Source organism: Sturnira hondurensis, unplaced genomic scaffold (genome assembly GCF_014824575.4).
Source record: "Sturnira hondurensis isolate 20B ecotype Veracruz unplaced genomic scaffold, ASM1482457v3 Scaffold0009664, whole genome shotgun sequence".
In the NCBI taxonomy this organism is placed as follows: Eukaryota; Metazoa; Chordata; class Mammalia; order Chiroptera; family Phyllostomidae; genus Sturnira; species Sturnira hondurensis.
Window position 1 is genome coordinate 1,612,391 of NW_028082295.1, and position 19,660 is coordinate 1,632,050.

A 19,660-nucleotide genomic window follows, 5' to 3' on the forward strand; every position below is an offset into this window, starting at 1 on the left:
AGACACACCTGAACAGGTAAAAAAAAACTGATTCCTGGGCCCTGTGTACTTCCAGAACTGGAAACTCTGGGGGTGGGACTGCATTTCCAACCAGCATCCCTTATGCTTCTTACACTGGCAGGACCTGGAAAAAGGGGTTCTTCCAGAGACAGCCTGCCTAGGAAAGGGTGCCGCCCTCTGAACCAGAAAGGCAGTCTGCCACGCTGTGCAGATGATGCTGACAAACCACTTAAACTTCCTTTGTCAAAGAGAGAGAACACTGCACGTCAGTTTAGGATGAATTACATTAGAAAACATGTATAAAGGGCCTTGAAACTGCAAGGGGCCAACAACGGTAGTAGTATGGTACTGCTCCTATGTGGGAATCTTTCGGGCCTTTAAGCATCTTGTGTTTGGAAATAGAGTCCTCTAAAGCATCAAGCCCTTTTGTCCTGCTGTCTTGCTCCACTGCCAGGTGTTACTTGTAAAGATGTCCAAACAAGACTCCAAACAAAATTTCAGGACCAACCTGCTCTGCTTGGAGAAATACACTAGCCCTTCTGTCCCTTAGTCTTCCCACATTTCGACCATGTGCTATCCCATGACTTCATCTACACCTAGTCCCAGTAGCAGGGAGCTGTATCTGCTTCCTCCACTAGGGGCACCATTGAGATCCCAGTGTTTGGGTCTCCTCTGGGCATAGCTGCTAGTGTTATTCTCAGGTCTTTAAGGTCCAAATGAATAATGAGAAAAAGATTGAAGAAGTAAGATGGAGTCACTATGGTCAAGCTGTTAAAATTGTTAAAATCAATTTAACAGTTTAACAATCAATCAATCTCAGGCACAAAGACATGATTCTATTCTTACTTAAAGTGGCTGGAAAACTTAAACTTTTGAACTTTTCAGTTGTGCATTATTTCCTAGATATACCTAAATTCCAGAGCTAAACCCCTGAATGACTTAACAAGAAATTTTTGTTGTATTCGAATGGCGAGAAACCAAATGTCCAGGCACTTAGAGCTCGTGATGTTATTTATTGGCCAAAAGCTTTACCTGCGCAGGGGCGAACTTCCCCAATTGTGACCGGAGTCACGTAGCTCCTCAGAGCTGCAATATGGAAGTCGCGCCTGGCTTACAGACTACAGGGGTTTTATAGAGCGCAGCAAGCAAGCAGTGTCCAGAAGCAGATGTGGCTGTTAGCAATCGGTGCAATTGAACACAGCTTTTTCTTTTGATTGGCGGGGTTACTCGTTGGCGGGCAGATTCTGGCGGTCTGCCTTGCTCCACATATTTACCTTATTTGGCTATTTACTTGGCTAACCACTCATCCCATCTTCCTGGAACATTCTGGGGGCGGGGAGTACAGCCTTAAGCAATAACATCCTGCTTTACACCTTGTTGCATTTTCCATTTTGTCGTAACCTTACATTCCCCCCTTCTCAAGGTTATTAGTCAAACCATTGACTGTTCTTCTTGGGGTAGTATTGTATAAGGTTGGGACAGGACCATAAGTTTGACCCCGTCTATCCTATCTTTGATAAATGCGAGGAGTTTTTTTGAGAATGACTGGTCCTAGGGTTAGGGTCAGCAGGAGGAGTAAGAGGGGACCTACTAAGGCCGACACTAAGGTGGTAAGCCAAGGTGAAGTTCTAAACAGTGAAGCAAACCAACTGGGGCTGTCTGGTTCACTTTCTCTTTCTCTAAGTCTTTTGGTGAGTGTTTTTATGCTTTCCCTTATGACGCCAGAGTGGTTTGCATAAAAACAGCATTCTTCCCCTAGGGCGGCGCATAAACCCCCTTGTTTGAGGAATAATAAATCTAGGCCTCGTCTATTTTGCAAAGCTACTTCTGCCAAGGAATCAACTTGTCTTTCTAAGTACACTACTTGGTCTTGGAGTAAGGATATGTCCCTAGAAAAAGTCTGAGATAGGAGTTTTCCTTGGGTGCAAATGAACCATACTCCTTCAGGTGCTTGGGGAAACCTAGGTTCTTTGGTTTTGTTAATATTTACAGGCACTTGGTCAAGGCAGTAACTGCTGTAGTCTGAAGAAGTTAGGTTATAGCCCTCCAGGAGGTAACAGGTTCCGTTCCCGTGAAACTCGGCAAGGGTGAGTGACCCGTCTGCCTCGCAATTTTCCATGGTTGACACGGGGACGGAATCCAAAATTAGTCCTGAGGTATTGGCTCCTATTCCTACGTAAAATGGGGGTCTTGGGCTTAAGCATAACCAACATGACTCGGTAATCTCGGGTTGAGTATCATTGAAGAAAGGGAAAATCTTATCTAGCAAGTCTAAAGCTGATTCCCCTCGGTTGTGGGTCCCCTCTGGAGGATGGTGGGGAGTCAAAACTGAGATCCCTTCGGAATGTGGGGTAGTAGATAGGGAGCTATTTTCAAGGGAATTTCCTCCAGGCTGGATAACGGATGGAGGACCATGGGGAGGTCTGGCTGCCGGACCTACAGTGGGTTTATCGAGTGCAGCCTGCCATCATCACAGAGTCTGTCACCAAAAAACTGGGAAAAATCAGTCCTCAGGGAGACAGGTGTTCTCCAAGTATAGTTGGTGGCAATCACAGTGCCATCAGCTGTTCTAATTATTACCCATTCTTGGAGCTCTTGCCCGGAGCACTGCATGACCCCTAGGAGGAGTAAGAGTCCTACTTTTTGGAGAACTTCAGCTGAAGTGGTCGTCCGGGGGTTTGCTGAACGCACCATGCTCCGTCGTCGTCCTTGGGTGGTAGGGCTGGTTTGATGTGGGCAAGGTGAATCCAGTAGGGTTTTTCAGCAACTCGGACGGCTGAGGGGGTGCTGAGCAGTACCTGAAAGGGTCCTATCCAGCGAGGTTCCAAGTTCCCTCGCCGGTGATTTAGGATCCACACCCACTGTCCAGGCTCTGGCGACTCTACCCCTTGTCCTTCTGAGTGAGACGTCTGTTGCAGCGCCCTCACCTCACGGCGGATGTTTTGTAGAGCCTGTAAGGGCTTGAGGAAATTGGAATTAGCCAGCTCTATTTCCTCTGTGGTGAGTTTGGGAACTAGGGGTATGGGTTGTCCAAACATAATTTCATATGGCGCCCATGTTTTAATGTATGGGGTGCACCTTACTCTGAAGAGGGCGAAAGGGAGTAGCTCAACCCAGTTTTCGCCGGTCTCCTCTTTTAATTTAATTAAAGTTTCTTTTAGGGTTCTATTCATCCTCTCTACCTGTCCTGAACTTTGGGGTCTATATATGCAATGGAGTTTCCAATTAATCCCTAGCCTGGTGGCAAGTTCTTGTGAAACCTTGGACACAAAAGCAGGTCCATTATCTGATCCTATGGCTAGGGGTATTCCATACCGCGGGATAATTTCCCTTAGCAATACTTTGCAAACTGTAGACGCAGTCTCACCTCTGGTGGGAAAGGCCTCTACCCACCCAGAGTAGGTGTCCACTAATACTAAGAGGTATCTATATCTGGATGTGCTTTTGGTCATCTCGGTAAAATCTACTTCCCATAGTTCTCCAGGGAATTTCCCTCTATATCTAATGAGTGGAGGCAATTTCTTGTTTTGGGCATTAACTTTAACACAGATTTGACACCTCGCGGTTATTGAGTGAACAATGTCTCTTAGGCTTGGTCCTGTATAATATTTTCTGACTAACTTTTCTAATTTATTCTGACCTAAATGGGTACTAGTGTGAATATCTTGTATTACTTTCCCTAACACACCCTGGGGTAGGAATATCCTGGAGTCTGGCAAGATGATCCACCCAGCCTGATCTTTTCTCCCCCCTAGTCCTTTCCCGAGTTGTTCTTCTTCTGTAGTATATTTAGGATGAGGAGGAAGGCTTGGGTGGGGAAGTAGGGGCAGCACACTCTCTTTCTGGGCGGCGGCTTCCCGTGCCGCCGCATCTGCGAGGTTGTTCCCTCTGATGACAGGCGTCTCGCCCTTTTGGTGCCCTCTGCAGTGAATTATGGCTACCTTGGCGGGGAGCCAGATGGCATCAAGGAGGGCTAAAATCTCTTCCTTGTTTTTAATGTCCTTACCTCCTGCAGTCAGGAGGCCTCTCTCCTTATATATGGCTCCATGGATATGTGCTGTAGCAAAGGCATACCGGCTGTCAGTGTATATATTTACAACCTTACCTTCTGCCATTTTCAAGGCCTGAGTTAGTCCAATCAGCTCAGCCCTCTGCGCTGAAGTCCCAGCGGGCAGCGCCTTCTTCCATAATACCTCTGTCTCTGTCGTCACCGCTGCTCCCGCGTAGCGCTGTCCATCCTCAACATAGCTGCTCCCGTCTGTGTAGAGGGTGAGATCTGGCTTTTCGTAAGCCTGATCCCTCATATCTGGGCGGGAGCCTGACACAGCGTCTAATACATGTGAGCAGTCATGCATCACGGTGGAATCTGGGACGGGCAACAGGGTGGCTGGGTTCAAGGCTGTTGTTTTCAAAAATGTCACAGCTGGTGGATTCAGGAGTTGGGCTTGGTATTGGGTGAGCCTTGCATTTGACAGCCATCTGTCAGGTGGAGCTCTCAAAACTTGTTCTAAGTAATGTTCTCCAATTATTTGGATGTCCTGGCCTAGTGTTAGTTTACTGGCTTCTTTTACCAGGACGGAGGTCGCCGCCAGGGCTCTTAAACATGCTGGCCAGCCTGAGGCTACTGGATCAAGTTTCTTGGACAAGTAGGCTATGGGCCTTTTCCAGGGCCCTAATTCTTGGCTTAGTACGCCGAGGGCTACCCCCCCCCCCTCAGCCACAAATAGTTGGAAGGGTTTAGTCATATCTGGTAGAGCTAGGGCTGGAGCTGTGGTTAGGGCTTCCTTTAATGCCTGGAAAGCCTGTCTTTCTTTCTCTGTCCATGTGAAGGAGTCCTCCTTTCCCCTAGTTAATTCATGGAGGGGTCGTGCCAACTCGGCGAAGCCCAATATCCAGAGCCTGCAGTATCCCACGGCTCCCAGAAATTCCCGTACTTGTCTTTTGGTTGTGGGCTCAGGAATTTGCATGACAGTCTGAATCCGCTGGCTAGATAGCATTCTCTGCCCACCTTGTAAATTATAGCCCAGATAACTTACAGTTTGTCTGGCGATTTGGGCCTTTTTGGCTGACACTCGGTACCCCATCCCCTCCAGTTCTCGCAGCAGATCCTTTGTAGCAGTCTTGCACTCCTCTGAACTCCTTGCCGCGAGGAGTAGGTCGTCCACATACTGCAGGAGCACTACAGAGGGGTGGGAGGTACGGAAAGGCTGTAAGTCTTTTCCCAAGGCCTCACTGAAAATAGTAGGAGAGTTTTTATAGCCTTGTGGCAGGCGCGTCCAAGTGAACTGCCCTATTAGTCCGTTTTCTGGATCATCCCACTCGAATGCGAAAATCTCCTGGCTCTTAGGCGCCAGCGGGATGCAAAAGAAGGCATCCTTTAAGTCTAGTACCGAGTAATAAATGTGGGTAGGGGGCAACGAGCTTAATAAGGTGTAGGGGTTGGGCACTATGGGATGTATTGTCTCTACTCGGGTGTTTACTTCCCGCAGGTCTTGCACTGGTCGATAGTCCTGGGTCCCAGGCTTCTGGACTGGGAGCAGTGGTGTGTTCCAAGCTGATCGGCACTCCCGCAGGATGCCAGCCTCTAGGAGACGTTTTAGGTGCCGGGCTATTCCCTGTCTCGCTCGTGCGGGCACAGGGTATTGCCGCACCCTTATCGGGCTGGCCGTGCTTTTCAGCTGGACTACCACTGGGGGCTGGTGTACCGCCAGTCCGGGCGGGTTGGACTCCGCCCAAACCCCGGGGATCTCGGAGAGCATGTCCTGCGGGATTTCTTCCCCCTCCTTACCTTCTAGGAGGGTAGCAAGCAAATACTCTTCTGATATGGGTACAGTCACCTCCAGCTGGACTTCGGTTTCTCCTTCCAGGGGACGATCCTGGTTGGGCTGGTCGTTTCCCCTGAAGGTGATAGTGGCCTGGAGCTTTTGTAACAAGTCCCTCCCGAGCAGTGGATAGGGACATTCTGGAATGACTAAAAAAGAGTGCGTTATGGTGCCCAAGCCCAAATTTGTTATTCTAGCAGTTGCCCACGGATAGGCTTCTTCTTTGCCCGTTGCTCCTACTATTTTGGTAGTAGCCTTTTGGACTCGCCCTTGTGGTTGCTTTAAGACAGAGAAAGTGGCTCCCGTGTCGACTAGGAAATTTATTGGTTTTCCCTCGACATTTAGTGTGACCATGGGCTCTTGGGAGCCTACTGGGATGGAGCCCCGGCCTCATCAGTCCAAGGTTTGGAGCAATACGGCGGGTCCCGCCTCCTGCTCCATTTTCTTTGCTTGCAATTTCGGGCATTCTCGCTTCCAGTGTCCCTTTTCTTTGCAAAACGCACATTGGTTCTTGTCTAGCGGTTGCCTCTGATTCTTATGTGTTCTTTCCCCTCTTTGCCCCTTGTGGGGAGGTTTTTGAGCAGCGATCAAAATCTTGGCGACCTCTTTTGCCCTCCCTATCTCGGGGTCGTCTCTGTTCACATATACCTTTTGGGCTATCTCTACCAGTTTGCTGATATTTTCTCCCTCAAAGCCTTCTATTTTCTGTAGTTTCTTCCTAATATCTGGAGCTGCCTGAGTCACAAAGGCGATATTTAGTAGTCGCCTATTCTCTGGGGCCCTGGGATCTAAAGGGGTGTAGACCCTATAGGCTTCCATGAGCCTTTCTAAGAATGCTGCAGGGGACTCTTCCCTACCCTGAATTATTTCACTCGCCTTACTGAAGTTCGTCGGCTTCCTGGCTGCAGCCTTCAACCCCCTTAGTAGAGCCCGGCGGTACTGGAGGAGCGCCTCCCTTCCCCCACTGGAGTTCGAATCCCAATTGGGGGGTTGCTCAGGCAGTATATCTTGAACCTCCCTTCTTCCCGCTGCAGTTTCCCCTTCCTCCCCCATGACTGCCTTCGCGGCCTCCCTCATAATCCTGTCCCGTTCTTCTGAGGTAAAGAGGGTCTGTAGTATCTGCTGACAGTCATCCCAAGTGGGCTGGTGGGTTCTGAAAATGGTTTCTAATAGGGATATCAGACCCTGTGGTTTTTCCGAGAACGGAGGGTTCTGATGCTTCCAGTTATATAGGTCACTGGTGGAGAAGGGGACATAGATTAGCCGCGGCGGCGCCCGCACAGGTGCATCCGGGTGTGGTGGTACCTCTCTGAGGGGCAAAATGGCGGCGCCACCCTGAGGTTGCATCTCTACCCCCCCCCCCCTACCTACTCCCTCCTCTGGTGTGGGGGGGACTCTGCACCTCCCCCCTCTCTGTGGTATCTGGTCTCGGGAGGGGGTAGGGTGGAGGGGCAGTAGGCGAGACTAGGAGATCTTCTGAGTCCCCTTGCAATACTGGATATAACCTAGGCTTCTCCTTCCCGTCTGTTGACTGCGGTGGGCGCCCAAGTCCCCCCTCGGGGCGGTTAATCCCGCCCCGTGGCGCTGCTACACACACCGCCCGCCGCCTCCTCCGCCCATCAGTTTGGCACCGGCGGATGTATCCAGGACGGTCAGTGGCGATGTCTACCCAGACATCTATGTACACCATTTGGTCTGGGTGGGGGACCCGGTAGACCACTCCTCGGACGGCGAAGAGGAGTGGTAGGTCAAAGGTTCCTTCTGACGGCCATCCCACACCGAAGGTTGGCCACTCCAGCTCACTGAAAGTCCGGAGGATTTCAGGATCCGGCGGTGGTCCGCCATAACCCTGGGCTCGTCTCTGAAAATCAGAAAAATTATTTAGCAGACACTGGAGGGCAGTGTCCGGTGTGGAGCCTCCCTGTCCCATACTGGTCCTCTGGACAACCTTGGGGACTTCAGAAATAAAAATAAGGAGGGCAGCAATTAAGGTTAGCAGGAAACACACGGACAAACAAACTCTCTGATCACACACAGGCGAACCGCGGTTCTCAGGCATACGTCTCGCAGCGCGGCGCAGCGCAAAAAGTGAAACCAACTGCGACTTTGTCCTGGGAGCCTAGCTCCGATTCCCGAGAGCGTCCTCTCCTTGGGAATCCCCCGGGTGGACTACCGGCGATGTCTCGCCTACCACCTCGGGGCTCTGAAGGTCTAGACCACCGAAACCAAATGAGGATCCTCCCAAAAACTTACCGGGCCCGGCGGTTCTCTTTCGGTTCCTGGACGAAACCTCCCCGGCGGGAAGTTAAAATCTCGCTGGGGCCTCCAAATGTTGTATTCGAATGGCGAGAAACCAAATGTCCAGGCACTTAGAGCTCGTGATGTTATTTATTGGCCAAAAGCTTTACCTGCGCAGGGGCGAACTTCCCCAACTGTGACCAGAGTCACGTAGCTCCTCAGAGCTGCAATATGGAAGTCGCGCCTGGCTTACAGACTACAGGGGTTTTATAGAGCGCAGCAAGCAAGCAGTATCCAGAAGCAGATGTGGCTGTTAGCAATTGGTGCAATTGAACACAGCTTTTTCTTTTGATTGGCGGGGTTACTCGTTGGCGGGCAGATTCTGGCGGTCTGCCTTGCTCCACATATTTACCTTATTTGGCTATTTACTTGGCTAACCACTCATCCCATCTTCCTGGAACATTCTGGGGGCGGGGAGTACAGCCTTAAGCAATAACATCCTGCTTTACACCTTGTTGCATTTTCCATTTTGTCGTAACCTTACAATTTTCATATGCTGGAGGTATATATACCTCTTATAGATAACCACTTGTCATGCTTAGGAAAGAATAGTTTATTATCCAGACCACAGAACATCTGGAAAATTACAATCCTGAGTCAATCTGTGCACTAAGAATTTGGGACTGACTTTTCTCAAATATGTGCTTTTTAGTATAAAAACTCTGAAACTTTTCTTTCTCTTTTGAAACACCTGGCAGTATTTTTAATTTGAAGATCCTGAGATCCTTGAAGAAATCTTTGTCACTTATTTCTAGCCAAAGTCTCCTGATTCATTTATGCTCATTCATAAGCGTCTTGCACTATGTGAGGAAGTAGGAAGTAAAATATGTGACCAAATACTCAAGGGTCCTGTCTTCAGGATGAGCTTATCACCCCACTGGGATTCTAGACTTGTTAAGGCAGGAGGCTGGGTTGAATAATCTCATTTCTATATAATGCTTGGCACAATGCTAAATTGAGAGCCAGTAAATTCTTGTTGAATTGAAGAGTTTTTACTATGTGTACCTGGTTTTCTCAGATCTGGCCCTATAGATTAATTAAATTAAAAATTAACCTAATAAAATTAATTTTTCAATAATAATACAATAAGAACTTATTATACGTACTTCTGACAGACACCAAATCTAGGTGGGTTATCTATGAATTATCTCCTTTAATCCTCTTAACAATTTGTAAATAGGTACTATCACTTCTTAATTTATCAAAAGTCACACAACTGTTGGTAATGGGTCTGGGATCAAACCCAAGTTAGTCTATTCCTTCAATTCTTTTTCCTCTGAACTAATAAATAGCCCTTTATTAGATACATCTTTTTATTTTTTAAGGATTTTTTATTTATTCATTCCTCAAGAGAGGGGAAAGGAGGCAGAAAGAGTGGGAGAGAAACATCACTGTGTGGTTGCTGCTTGAGCGCTCTCCACTGTGGACCTGGCCTGCAACCCAGGCATGTGCCCTGACTGGGAATCAAACCAGTGACCCTTTGGTTCACGGGCTGGCACTAAGTCCACTGAGCCACACCAGCCAGGGCTAAATAACCCTTTGTAAAAATGCAAATACTGTATTAGTGCCTGTTACCCTCATTCCCAACTGCCTCCAGAAGAATTATAGTAAGAAGGGAGTGACATTTTTATTGTCTTCTATGTATATAGCTTTGGTTTTTAAAATTTATTTATTCATATGTTTTGGGGTTTATTTTGGAAATCATCTTCAAGGAAGATTTGCAAAGTCCATGTGATCAGATCCCCACATTAGCCTGGTAAGTTGGTCAGGAGAGGTATTGCTATGTCTTCCTTGAGAAAGCTGCAATTTGCTGAAGTACCGTGGGCTGGAATGTAGCAACGTTGGCCTGGGACAGAAGATTGCTCACTCCTGAATCCGTAAAGGTAAAGGGAGCCAGAACCCAGAGGGACACTTGCAGGAGTTAGGGGATGGGCTCAGTTGGACCTGTGGTCTCCAGGTCTTGGGCTGGGGGCTCAAAAGCTAGTCAGTCAAAAAAAGCCTAAGTCTTATATTTGATAAAAAGCAATGGTGTTTAGAGTATTAATTGATAAAATACACAAATATAAAAGCTACAATGGATCCACCAGTGCTTTAGATAAAATTTTATTTTATGGATTAACAACAGAATCTTTATGCCATTGATAAATAGTAATTTATGCACACAAGAATATAATTAATTTACTCTCCTGATTACTCCTGAGGGGTGGTAAGGATTTCAGGACCTCTTTTTTTTTTTTTTATAATTGAAGAACATTATTTTATTTATTTATTTATTTATATTTTTTTAAAGATTTTATTTATTTATCTTTAGAGGGGAAGGAGAGAGGGAGAGAAATATCAATGTATGGTTGCCTTTTGTGCATCCCCTGCTGGGAGTTGGCCTGCAGGGAACTGGCCTGCAACCCAGGCATGTGCCCTGACTGGGAATCGAACCACGATCCTCTGGTTCGTAGGCCCGCGCTCAATCCACTGAGCTACACCAGCCAGGGCCAGGACCTCTTGCTATTCCTGTTTTTCCTGTTCTTCACCCTGTCAACCTCTGCCCCTACCCTCCCCCTCCCCAGGTTTTTAAGGCAAGCTTCAGAGGAAGACTTATTTCAGGCCTACCTGGCAAGGTGTTGAGAATGAGGCCCACTCGGGCCTAAGGTGAGAAGGTGAACCATCCTGAAGAAAGGCCTCTCAGAATAGAGCTCCCATTGCTATTACCTGAAGGGCAAGTTCAACAGTGGGAGTCAGTGTCAGATAGAGCTACTGCAGTGACCCAGAGCAGGAATAGGATGGGATTTGGATGGTGATCTTGTGCTCATGAATATGTCAGGAGGAGAGGCTTAGATTGTGGGATATTGTGTAGAGTACAGGTAGGTTTGGGAGGGGCTGGGGTGTTCAAGTGCTTGTTATAGGAGCATTGCTTTGGTTCTCCCCTTCTGCAAGCTTCAGTGGCCAGAGAGGGGTGGGGACTTAGAATACTGATCATGGACCTTTCCTGTGAGACAGGATGAGAGGACAGTATAGCTGTCTTCATATTGCCTCTGCAGAGATAAACAGGTAAGGTTTCTTTTCTCTCCAGTACAGCTAAGTAGTCTGAGACTTTGGATTTTGAATTCTGGCCTCACTTATTGTAAGGTGGAACAAATAGTTTATATCCTATTGTACAGAGCATGCCCTGGGAAAATAAATGAAAACTAGCCAAATGAGAAAAGCAAAAGCAATTTATTCAGAGCTGGCTATGAAAGGGAGTCAGGTACCATCATTTGCATTTTGCCAGAGACTCAAAGGCAGGCAGAAGAGTACAAAAGCTTTATGGTGGAAAACAGAAAAATTTCAGTTATGCTCTGATTGAAAGTGGTTGGCTCAGGAAACTGGAAATAGGCTCACCAGAAGCAGAATGTTTCTGTGTGTTTGATTAGGGGGTGTGTTTGGCTTTCTCCGACTGGTCCTAAGTTAGAAACACACCAGAGAGGGGGGCAAATATTAGGGTGGCTGATAGTTACTGATCAAGTCATGACTGTTTGGGGTTGATTGCTATAGGTGTTGGTTGTCAGACCTTCCTGCAGTTGGTGGTCAGACTTCCTGAGCTGGTTACTGCAGATTGTGGATCAGAATGCTATTATTATATGTGGCCTGGTTATTGTATATTCAGTCTGGTACTAGTTCCCCCTCCATGGGGTCTGGGCTCATTGCAGGGATTAGCCTGGATTGACCCACATGTGAGAGGGATGGGAGAAGCAAGGCTGGAAACTCAGTGCGACTTGTGTATTTCAGTGGATTCCCTTCAGGGTTGAGTTATCAGCATTTAGCTATGTTCATTACTTCGGAGCTATTCTGCAACTCTTTGTAAATTGTAAGAAACTGTTAAACTCATAAATTCTGTCCTGTGTGGAAGAGATTTAATTGGGTTCTCCTGATCCCCTTGGAAAGACCAGTTGTGTCTCTATTTGCAGTTCATCCCAATATTGTTTTCTGCACATAAATCTCTGCTGTTTTAACTTTTCCTTTGATCTGGTTATAACATCTGCTTGCATCCTTCCTAGCTTTTAAATACATTTTTTTTATTTCTATGTTTGTGTGAGAGTCATGATTTTACTTCTTTCTCAAAAGTATCTTTTCATACTCTGTGTGTGTGTCTGTTGTAGGGATAAATGGCAGCAGGTGTCCCTGGAGACCAGGTACCAGCCCCTCTGGGAAAGGGAGTGAGGAAACAGTCCTGCCTGGTGGAGCAGGGGCCTGGTGATGGCCAGGAAGGGGTGTATATCTGTAGGATGAGGGCCTCCAGTGAAGGTCTGGGCCTGTGGTCAATAAACAGGACAAAGAAGCCAACAGGCTGATGGTGGGGAGTGGTAGCCTTGTGGCTGGACCTGTGTCCTGTATCTGCAAGGCTGTGTTCTGATTTTGTCCACTAAAGAGACCACCATGGATTCCAAGTTCTGGCATGCCCCTGGTCACTGTGCTGGCTTGGTAGACTGAGTGAATTCAGAGGGCTTTGAGTGGCCAACAGCTTCTTAGGAAGATGAGAAGCACTGTCAGCTCAGAAGAAAGCTACTCTCAGTCCCTGAGCACATTCAGAACAGAGACTCAGAACTACCCAGAAGGTGGTCAGAGCTTTCTAACGAACCTTTAGAAATAGTGTGAACCTTGAGTATCCTTTTACCACCTGCCACTCCGAAACCAGGAATTCCCAGGGGCCCCATTACTCAGACTCCTCAGCTCTATCTACCCAAACTGAGTGTGCAGTTATTAAAAGTTTATCATTGTGAGGACCAGGGCTCCAAGGAATACAGACTGACCAGATCAGGGAGAGATGTCATATAGAGATGGTCTTGAAGTCCCCTGACAAGTGGGAGAGTTTTGAGAAACAGAAGACAGAGGCCAGGCGAGTTTGCCATTCCATCTATACCAGGGAGTGGGGCTAGGGGCCAAGGGACATGTCTGGCAGGAAAGGGGCTCATGCCTTCCCTGGGATCTGGAAGCAGGAAGAGTTGGAGTTCAGAAGCCCTCCTGGAGTGGGACACTGGCTCTCTTTCTTCTTAGCTATGTGACTTATGCTCACTGTCCCTCAGTTTTCTTCTCACCTCAGTAAAGTGAGCTGACACTGCTCAGTTCATGGTGGCTTGGGACTTTAAATAGGAAGACATATGTTGTGTATTAAATCCAGTGTTTAAAGGATAGAAAGCACTTCATAAACATCAGTTCTCTTTGTCTTCTTTCATGGAACTGGGGTGCATGGAGGAGCTGGTCATGATGAGGAAGTCAGGAGCTCAGTCATCAGAACCAGGAAACTGTGGGGATTTCCTTCGGGGTCTGTCTTGCCAGGCCATCCCAGCCACAAAAACCACTCTAGGAGGTGCCCAAGGATGTCTCTAGAAGGGAAAAGGGGGCCCATTTCACCAACTCAGACTTCCCGTTGTTCCCCACTCACTCATCCTACACCTCACCCACCTTGCGTCTGTGGATGTTACTACCTGCCAAGCTCCTGTACCAGTCTCTTGGCCCCTGACCTCTCCCCACCACCTTCATCTTGAGAAGCCTGGCCCTAGATGCCTGTGCGTAGCCAGACAGCAGTTCCTGCAGGTCCCAGCCTGACTTGGGGGAGGGCCAAGCCAGGAATAAATAATGTCAGAGGCCTGGTGAGTTGCCTAGAAAGGATCCAGTAGTAGCCTAGGGCTCCCTAAATCCTTTTTGACTGGTTGCAGCACCCAGGGTGTGGCTGTGCACATGGGTGGAGTGGAGAGTACTGGCTGGGAGCAGGGCAGGCCACCACTTGGCCTTTGGATAAACAAAGAGCTTGTTCCAAGTGGATTTCTCACACTACTGATCTTTCTTGGTACCTAACCTCACTATACCTCAGGCTGGTTATTCATGTCCAGGGTGTTCATGAGTTGGTGTTAGTTATATAGCAATGGATGACATTCACTGGGTGTTTTACTTTCTGCACACAACTTTTCTAACTCTCTTATTGTCCCCAGTGTATAGAGGAGAAAACCAAATCAGAGAGGTTAATAATTATATTCCAGGCCACTAACTAGGAGAGAATCGTATTCACCTTTGCACTTCAGCTCCTTGAACTCAGCTGATATTGTTTGTGCATTCGTCCTACAAGTCCAGACCAGCACAAAAACCGCTCTAGCAGTTGTCCAAGGAAGTCTCTGGGGAGAAAAATGGATCCCGCCTGTTTCACTAAATCAAACTTTCCTCCGATTCTTCACTCACCTTGCCTCTATGGATGTCGCTACCTGCCAAGCTCCTGCACCAGTCTTCTGGCCTCTGACCGCTCCCTATCCCCTTCCTCCTGCGAAGCCTGGCCCTACATGTCTGTGCACTATCACTCACCAACGTTTCTATTTTGGGGGGTGACTATTTTAAGATAAGTGATGCAGGGTCTTCTCCTGGGGCAGGGCTTCTTTTCAGAAACCAGCGCCCCTAGTAGTTAGGGGTCACACTGTGCCTGGTCTTGCGTTCGGAGCCAACCCTGGAGTGTGACCACACTTGAGGGGCTGGTTTTGAAGATGACCTCTTACCTGCCTTACTTATAAAAATGTTTTGCTTCTGGCCTCTTTCCACTTGGCAAGAATAGCAAAGTAGTTAACTTTTAGGTGGAATGTGATAGGCTCAGTGCCCCCCGAGTGAAATATTTTTAGAAAAGGAAATGATAAACACACCCATCCCATCTCTTCAGGGTATATATGTGTACCCTTCCCAGGACTGACTCTTCCAGGTGCAATACCAGGAAAGCAAGTCAGGTGGTTATGTCTGCTTGTATGTGAACCTAACATTTTCTTCTTGGTCACTTTGGTCACTAATAGAGTGTCCAGGATGACTGTCAGGTTATTCTCTCCTGAGGCATTGATTGGTGGGGTGAGCAAGAAGGCATGGTTCCATAATTCATATAAGAAAGCCATGAACCCATGATTCAGAGAAGAAAGGTATAAATATATGATTCAGATAAGAGACCATTTACTGTCCTATTTGATTCTCAGCCATTGTTTTGAGAAACAGATCTACCTGAATTAGTGAGGGAATATATATGTTGAAAAAGCAGCTGGAATCTTGTCAAGTACAGCCTGGCAATAGATCCGGGCTAACAGAGTGTTCTGAACTGAGACACCTGGAACAAATAATTCTGATTTGTTATCAGTGCATCATCACTTTACATACGATATGTGATTATTTTTCATAAGTATGTCATGTGTGCTTGCTATAAATTGTTTGTTTTTACTTAGCAACCTTTTTTTAATACAGGTAGAATCAGAAAACATTTCACTCTAGTCCTGTTCCAAAAGTGTCAGCATTATTAACACCCCTACTTTTACTGGATTAATGGAATCAAGTCAAGGCTTAGACATCCCAAGGGGAATGAGGTAATGCATTGTAGATTCTGTGGGTAAGAGAGGTAATGCTGGTTGCTGGGATAAAATCCAATGAGAATTGACATTTGAATGGCTCTACCTGGAGGAAGAAACTGTCCTGTGCAGATGACCTTAGTATTGGTTATTGCTTAACTGGCACCTTGCTGTTATAAATCAACATTGATTTGTTCACATCTCCATTAGTCATTTTCTCTACTAGAATGTGAGTTCTCAGGGCTTAGAGCAATGTTCAGCTGAAGCAGGAACCCAAAAAAGATATTAGTGAAATGAATGCATGGGGATTCTGCTCATAGTTGGAGTCTGATCTCTGTGCTTGGCCTGAGTAGATTCAGGGATTAGATCCTAGAAGTTCTGTTGTTCTGTGAGGCCTCTTGTGATCTAGCCCAGCAACCTTAATTTCATCTGTTTTTCTCCTTTTTTCCCTTTATTCTTTATTGTTCATGCTACTACAGTTGTCCCACTTTTTTTTCCTTTTCTCACCTCCACCCGGCCCCTGCTTTACTCCTTCTTCAGGCCATCGCAACACTGTTGTTCATGTCCATGGTTTATGTATATATGTTCTTTGACTAATTCCTCCCCCTTCTTATATCAAGTTCCTTCCTCCCTTCTCCCCTCTGACAGCTGTCACTCTGTTCCATGTGTCCATGACTCTGTTTCTATTTGTTCATCAGTTTATTTTATTCATTAGATTCCACATATAAGTGTAATCATATGGTATTTGTCTTTCACAGACTGGCTTATTTCACTTAGCATTACAATCTCCAGATCCAACCATGGCTGTGTAAATGTACCACAGCATTTTTATCCACTTATCTACTGATGGGCACTTGCGCTGTTTCCAGATCTTGGCTATTATAATCCATGCTGCTATGAGCACAGGGATGCATATAATCTTGAGTTGTTTCAGGATTCTTAGGATATATTTTCAGATATAGGGTCTCTGGGTCAAAGGCAGTTTCATTTTTAGTTTTTTGAGGAAACTCCATACTGATTTCCACAGTGGCTGCCCAGTCTACATTCCCACAATAGTGCATAAGGGTGCCCTTTTCTCTACATCATAGACAACACTTGTTTTTTTGATTTATTGATGATAGCTATTCTGGCAGGTATGATGTGATATGTCACTGTGGTTTTCATTTACAGTCCTCTGATAATGAATGATAATGAACACTGTTTCATATGTCTAATGTCCATCTGTATATTCTTTGGAGAGTGTCTATTTAGGTCCCTTGCCCACGTTTTAATTGGATTGTTTGTCTTCCTGGTGTTGAGCTATGTAAGTTCTTTATATGTTTTGGAAATTAAAAGGTTACCAGATATATCATTAGCAAGTATGTTCTCCCATACAGTTGGCACCCTTTTCATTTTGATGATGGTTTCTTTGGCTTTACAGAGGTTTTTAGTTTGATATAGTCCCATTTGTTTATTTTTCCTTTATTTCCCTTGCCCTAGAAGATATATTGGCAAAAATGTTGCTATGTGAGATATCTGAAATTCTACTGCCTACGTTTTCTTCTAGGATTTTTATGGTTTTGATACTTGCACTTAAATCTTTTATCCATTTTGAGTTTATTCTGGTTGTGGTGTAAGATGGTGGTCTAGTTTTATTTTTTTGCATGTACCTGTCCAATTTTCCCAACACAATTTATTGAAGAGATGGTTTTTATTCCATTGTGTGCTCTTGCCTCCTTCGTTAAGTACTATTTGACTGTAAAGGCATGGGTTTTTATTTCTTGGCTTTCTGTTCTGTTCTATTGATCTATATGCCTGTTACTATGCCAGGAACAGGCTGTTTTGATTACGGTGGACTTACAGTGTAGTTTGATACCAGGTATTGTGATATCTCCAATTATGTTCTTTGTTCTCAAGGTTGCTGAAGCTATTTGGGGTCTTCTTTTGGTTCCATAAAAATTTTTGGAATATCTGTTCTAGGTCTGTGAAACATACCATTGGTATATTAATAGGAATTGTGTTGAATTTATAGATTGTTTTGGGTAGTATAGGTATTTCAGTGGTGTTAATTCCTCTAGTTCATGAACACAGTATATGCTTCCACTTGTTTGTATTTCCTAAATTTTTTTCTTCAGTGTCTTATAGTTTTCTGAGTACAGGTCTTTTATCTCTTAGGTTAAATTTATCCCTAGGTACCTTATTTTCTTGTTGTTGCAATTGTAAATGCAATTGTTTTCTTAGTTTCTCTTGTCCTTTTTCTTAAATGTCTTCCATGAATCAGCCTTGGAATTTTTTTAGTCATTTGCTTTTTCCCCCTGCAGGAGCCAAAAATGCAGCCCTAGAGAATGTGAGTGGTTCAAGTCCTCAGGCAGTGGCTCTCAACTGCAATGGGCAGTGCGTGACAGTCACAGGCTTTGAAATAATTGACTGCCCCAGACCACCCTTTTCAAGGCCTAGTTGGTATGGGAGTGGCCCTGGGTATCAGTCAGTGTTTGTTAAAAGCTTCTCATGTGCAGCCATAGTGGAGAATCACTGGGTTAATTCTTTTCAAAGTCTCATCAACATCAGAATTATTTAGGGGGTTTTCTTGTTAAACACTTACCATTTGGCCCCTCCACTAGTTTCTGAGGGGGAGCTCAGAGTCTGTGTTTTTAACAAGCTCCTTGGAGGTGCTGCTGCTCTTGGTCTGAGCACAGCTCTTGAGAAGTGCTGCCTATGGCCACCCAACCCTCCCTGAGCTGCACTGTTTTGTGGCCCTGCCTTTGCTGCCCTGACTCATCCCTTCCCCATGTGGAGGCATGTGTTTTGCCCTCTACACCACTCTGCCCTGTGCTGAGCTCTGGGCTATCCCTGCCAGGATGTCAAAAAAAGTGTTTTCATCTATTCTTCTCAACCCAAAGGAGATTGGAATGCTTCAAAATATGTTCTATTTGAAGAAGAAAAAGACCCCCAAATGGGGAACTACATACATAGAAGTGGGCACATTTGAAGGTGGTTCATTCAGGTGTGAATTCTGGGTTGGTTTGTCCTTGAGAGGTGTGCTTGTGGGTAAGCTCTTTCTATCTCTGGGACTTGATGAGTCCCTTGAGGGGTCAGAATGTCTCCAGATGTCAAAGCAACAGAGAAGTGGGGAAAAAAGAAAAGAGATGTGGTAAATAAAAGATGTAGTTAACACAGGGTGGTTTGCAGAGCAATAGGGAGTAGATGGCTCTGAGCTGGGGAGTATTCACTCAGGTCCAGTATAAAGTCTCTTAAAATCAATGTCTAGTCCGTAAAGTCTGCAGTGATGTGTCCCTGCTCCTGTCCTCTAAGCTCAGTCAGACTCTACAGCTCATGGTCTGAGGTACTTGCAGCAGTGTGCATCACTGCTATCCATGGACCTGAGCAGGCAAAGGCAGTAGCTTTTGTGGGGTGATGTGGGAAGCACATGGACTTCATTTCACATGAAGACTGATGTGCCAGCCTGTTGGGGAGGCTCCACCCACAGCCCCCCCGCCCCTTTCCCAGCCACCATGGTTGAGAATCAGTCTACCAAGACATGATCTGCTTAGGGAGGAAAGGTGGCAGATCTCTCAAAGGGGAAGGGCCAAGAGCCTTTTCCTCAGTGGGCTTTTATTGGGTTTTGCTCAGGAATACAGGTAAAGCTCATTAATCATTGCCAGGCAATAAGGATCAAACAATAGATAACAGAGAACTCTGAGGGTCTATTTTGAGTCAGTGTCAGATAGCTAAAGAGCTATAAAACTTTGAGGAACAAACTCACTTCTTGCTTGGATCCTTATTTAATTGAGAGCATTCTAAACAAATCCGGTTTCACAGGATTTTGCATATTCTAAACAAAGCAGGTTTCACAGGATTTTACATATTCTTTCTTAGGCCTGATTGCCCTAGGGAACCTGCCCTTTCCAGCACAGGGCGGTACCTACCACCAACATTGTTTCAGTCTTAAGGCATTGTCTCAGGCTTAAGTCAGCCAGGAGTAGTAAGGCAGCCAGAAGAACTGCCTGGCCACTAGAAGACATTATGGGAGATGGGGATATATTAGTGTGGGAGGTGGTAGGGATGTGGATAAGGGTGGCTAGAAAGGCTGTTTGACCTAAGACTCAATCACAGAGGGCTATGGATGGTGACTTTGAAGTTTTATCTCTGAGTTTTGCACAGTCATTGAGGTTGGGACAAATTTTGAAGCGCTTATTTAGAAATTAAACATTTACAATACAACCT

The 19,660-nt window shown here is 46.1% G+C and overlaps 1 protein-coding gene across 1 annotated transcript; it reads right to left on the reverse strand.

Annotated features, from left to right (window-relative positions):
- Nucleotides 1-1,657: 1,657 nt before the first annotated feature.
- LOC118994651 (uncharacterized) lies at nt 1,658-6,206 on the reverse strand. Its single transcript, XM_037057328.1, has one exon. The coding sequence runs from the start codon at nt 6,174-6,176 to the stop codon at nt 2,637-2,639; it is 3,540 nt and encodes a 1,179-aa protein (XP_036913223.1). The 5' UTR covers nt 6,177-6,206; the 3' UTR covers nt 1,658-2,636.
- Between the last annotated feature and the right edge of the window lie 13,454 nt (nt 6,207-19,660).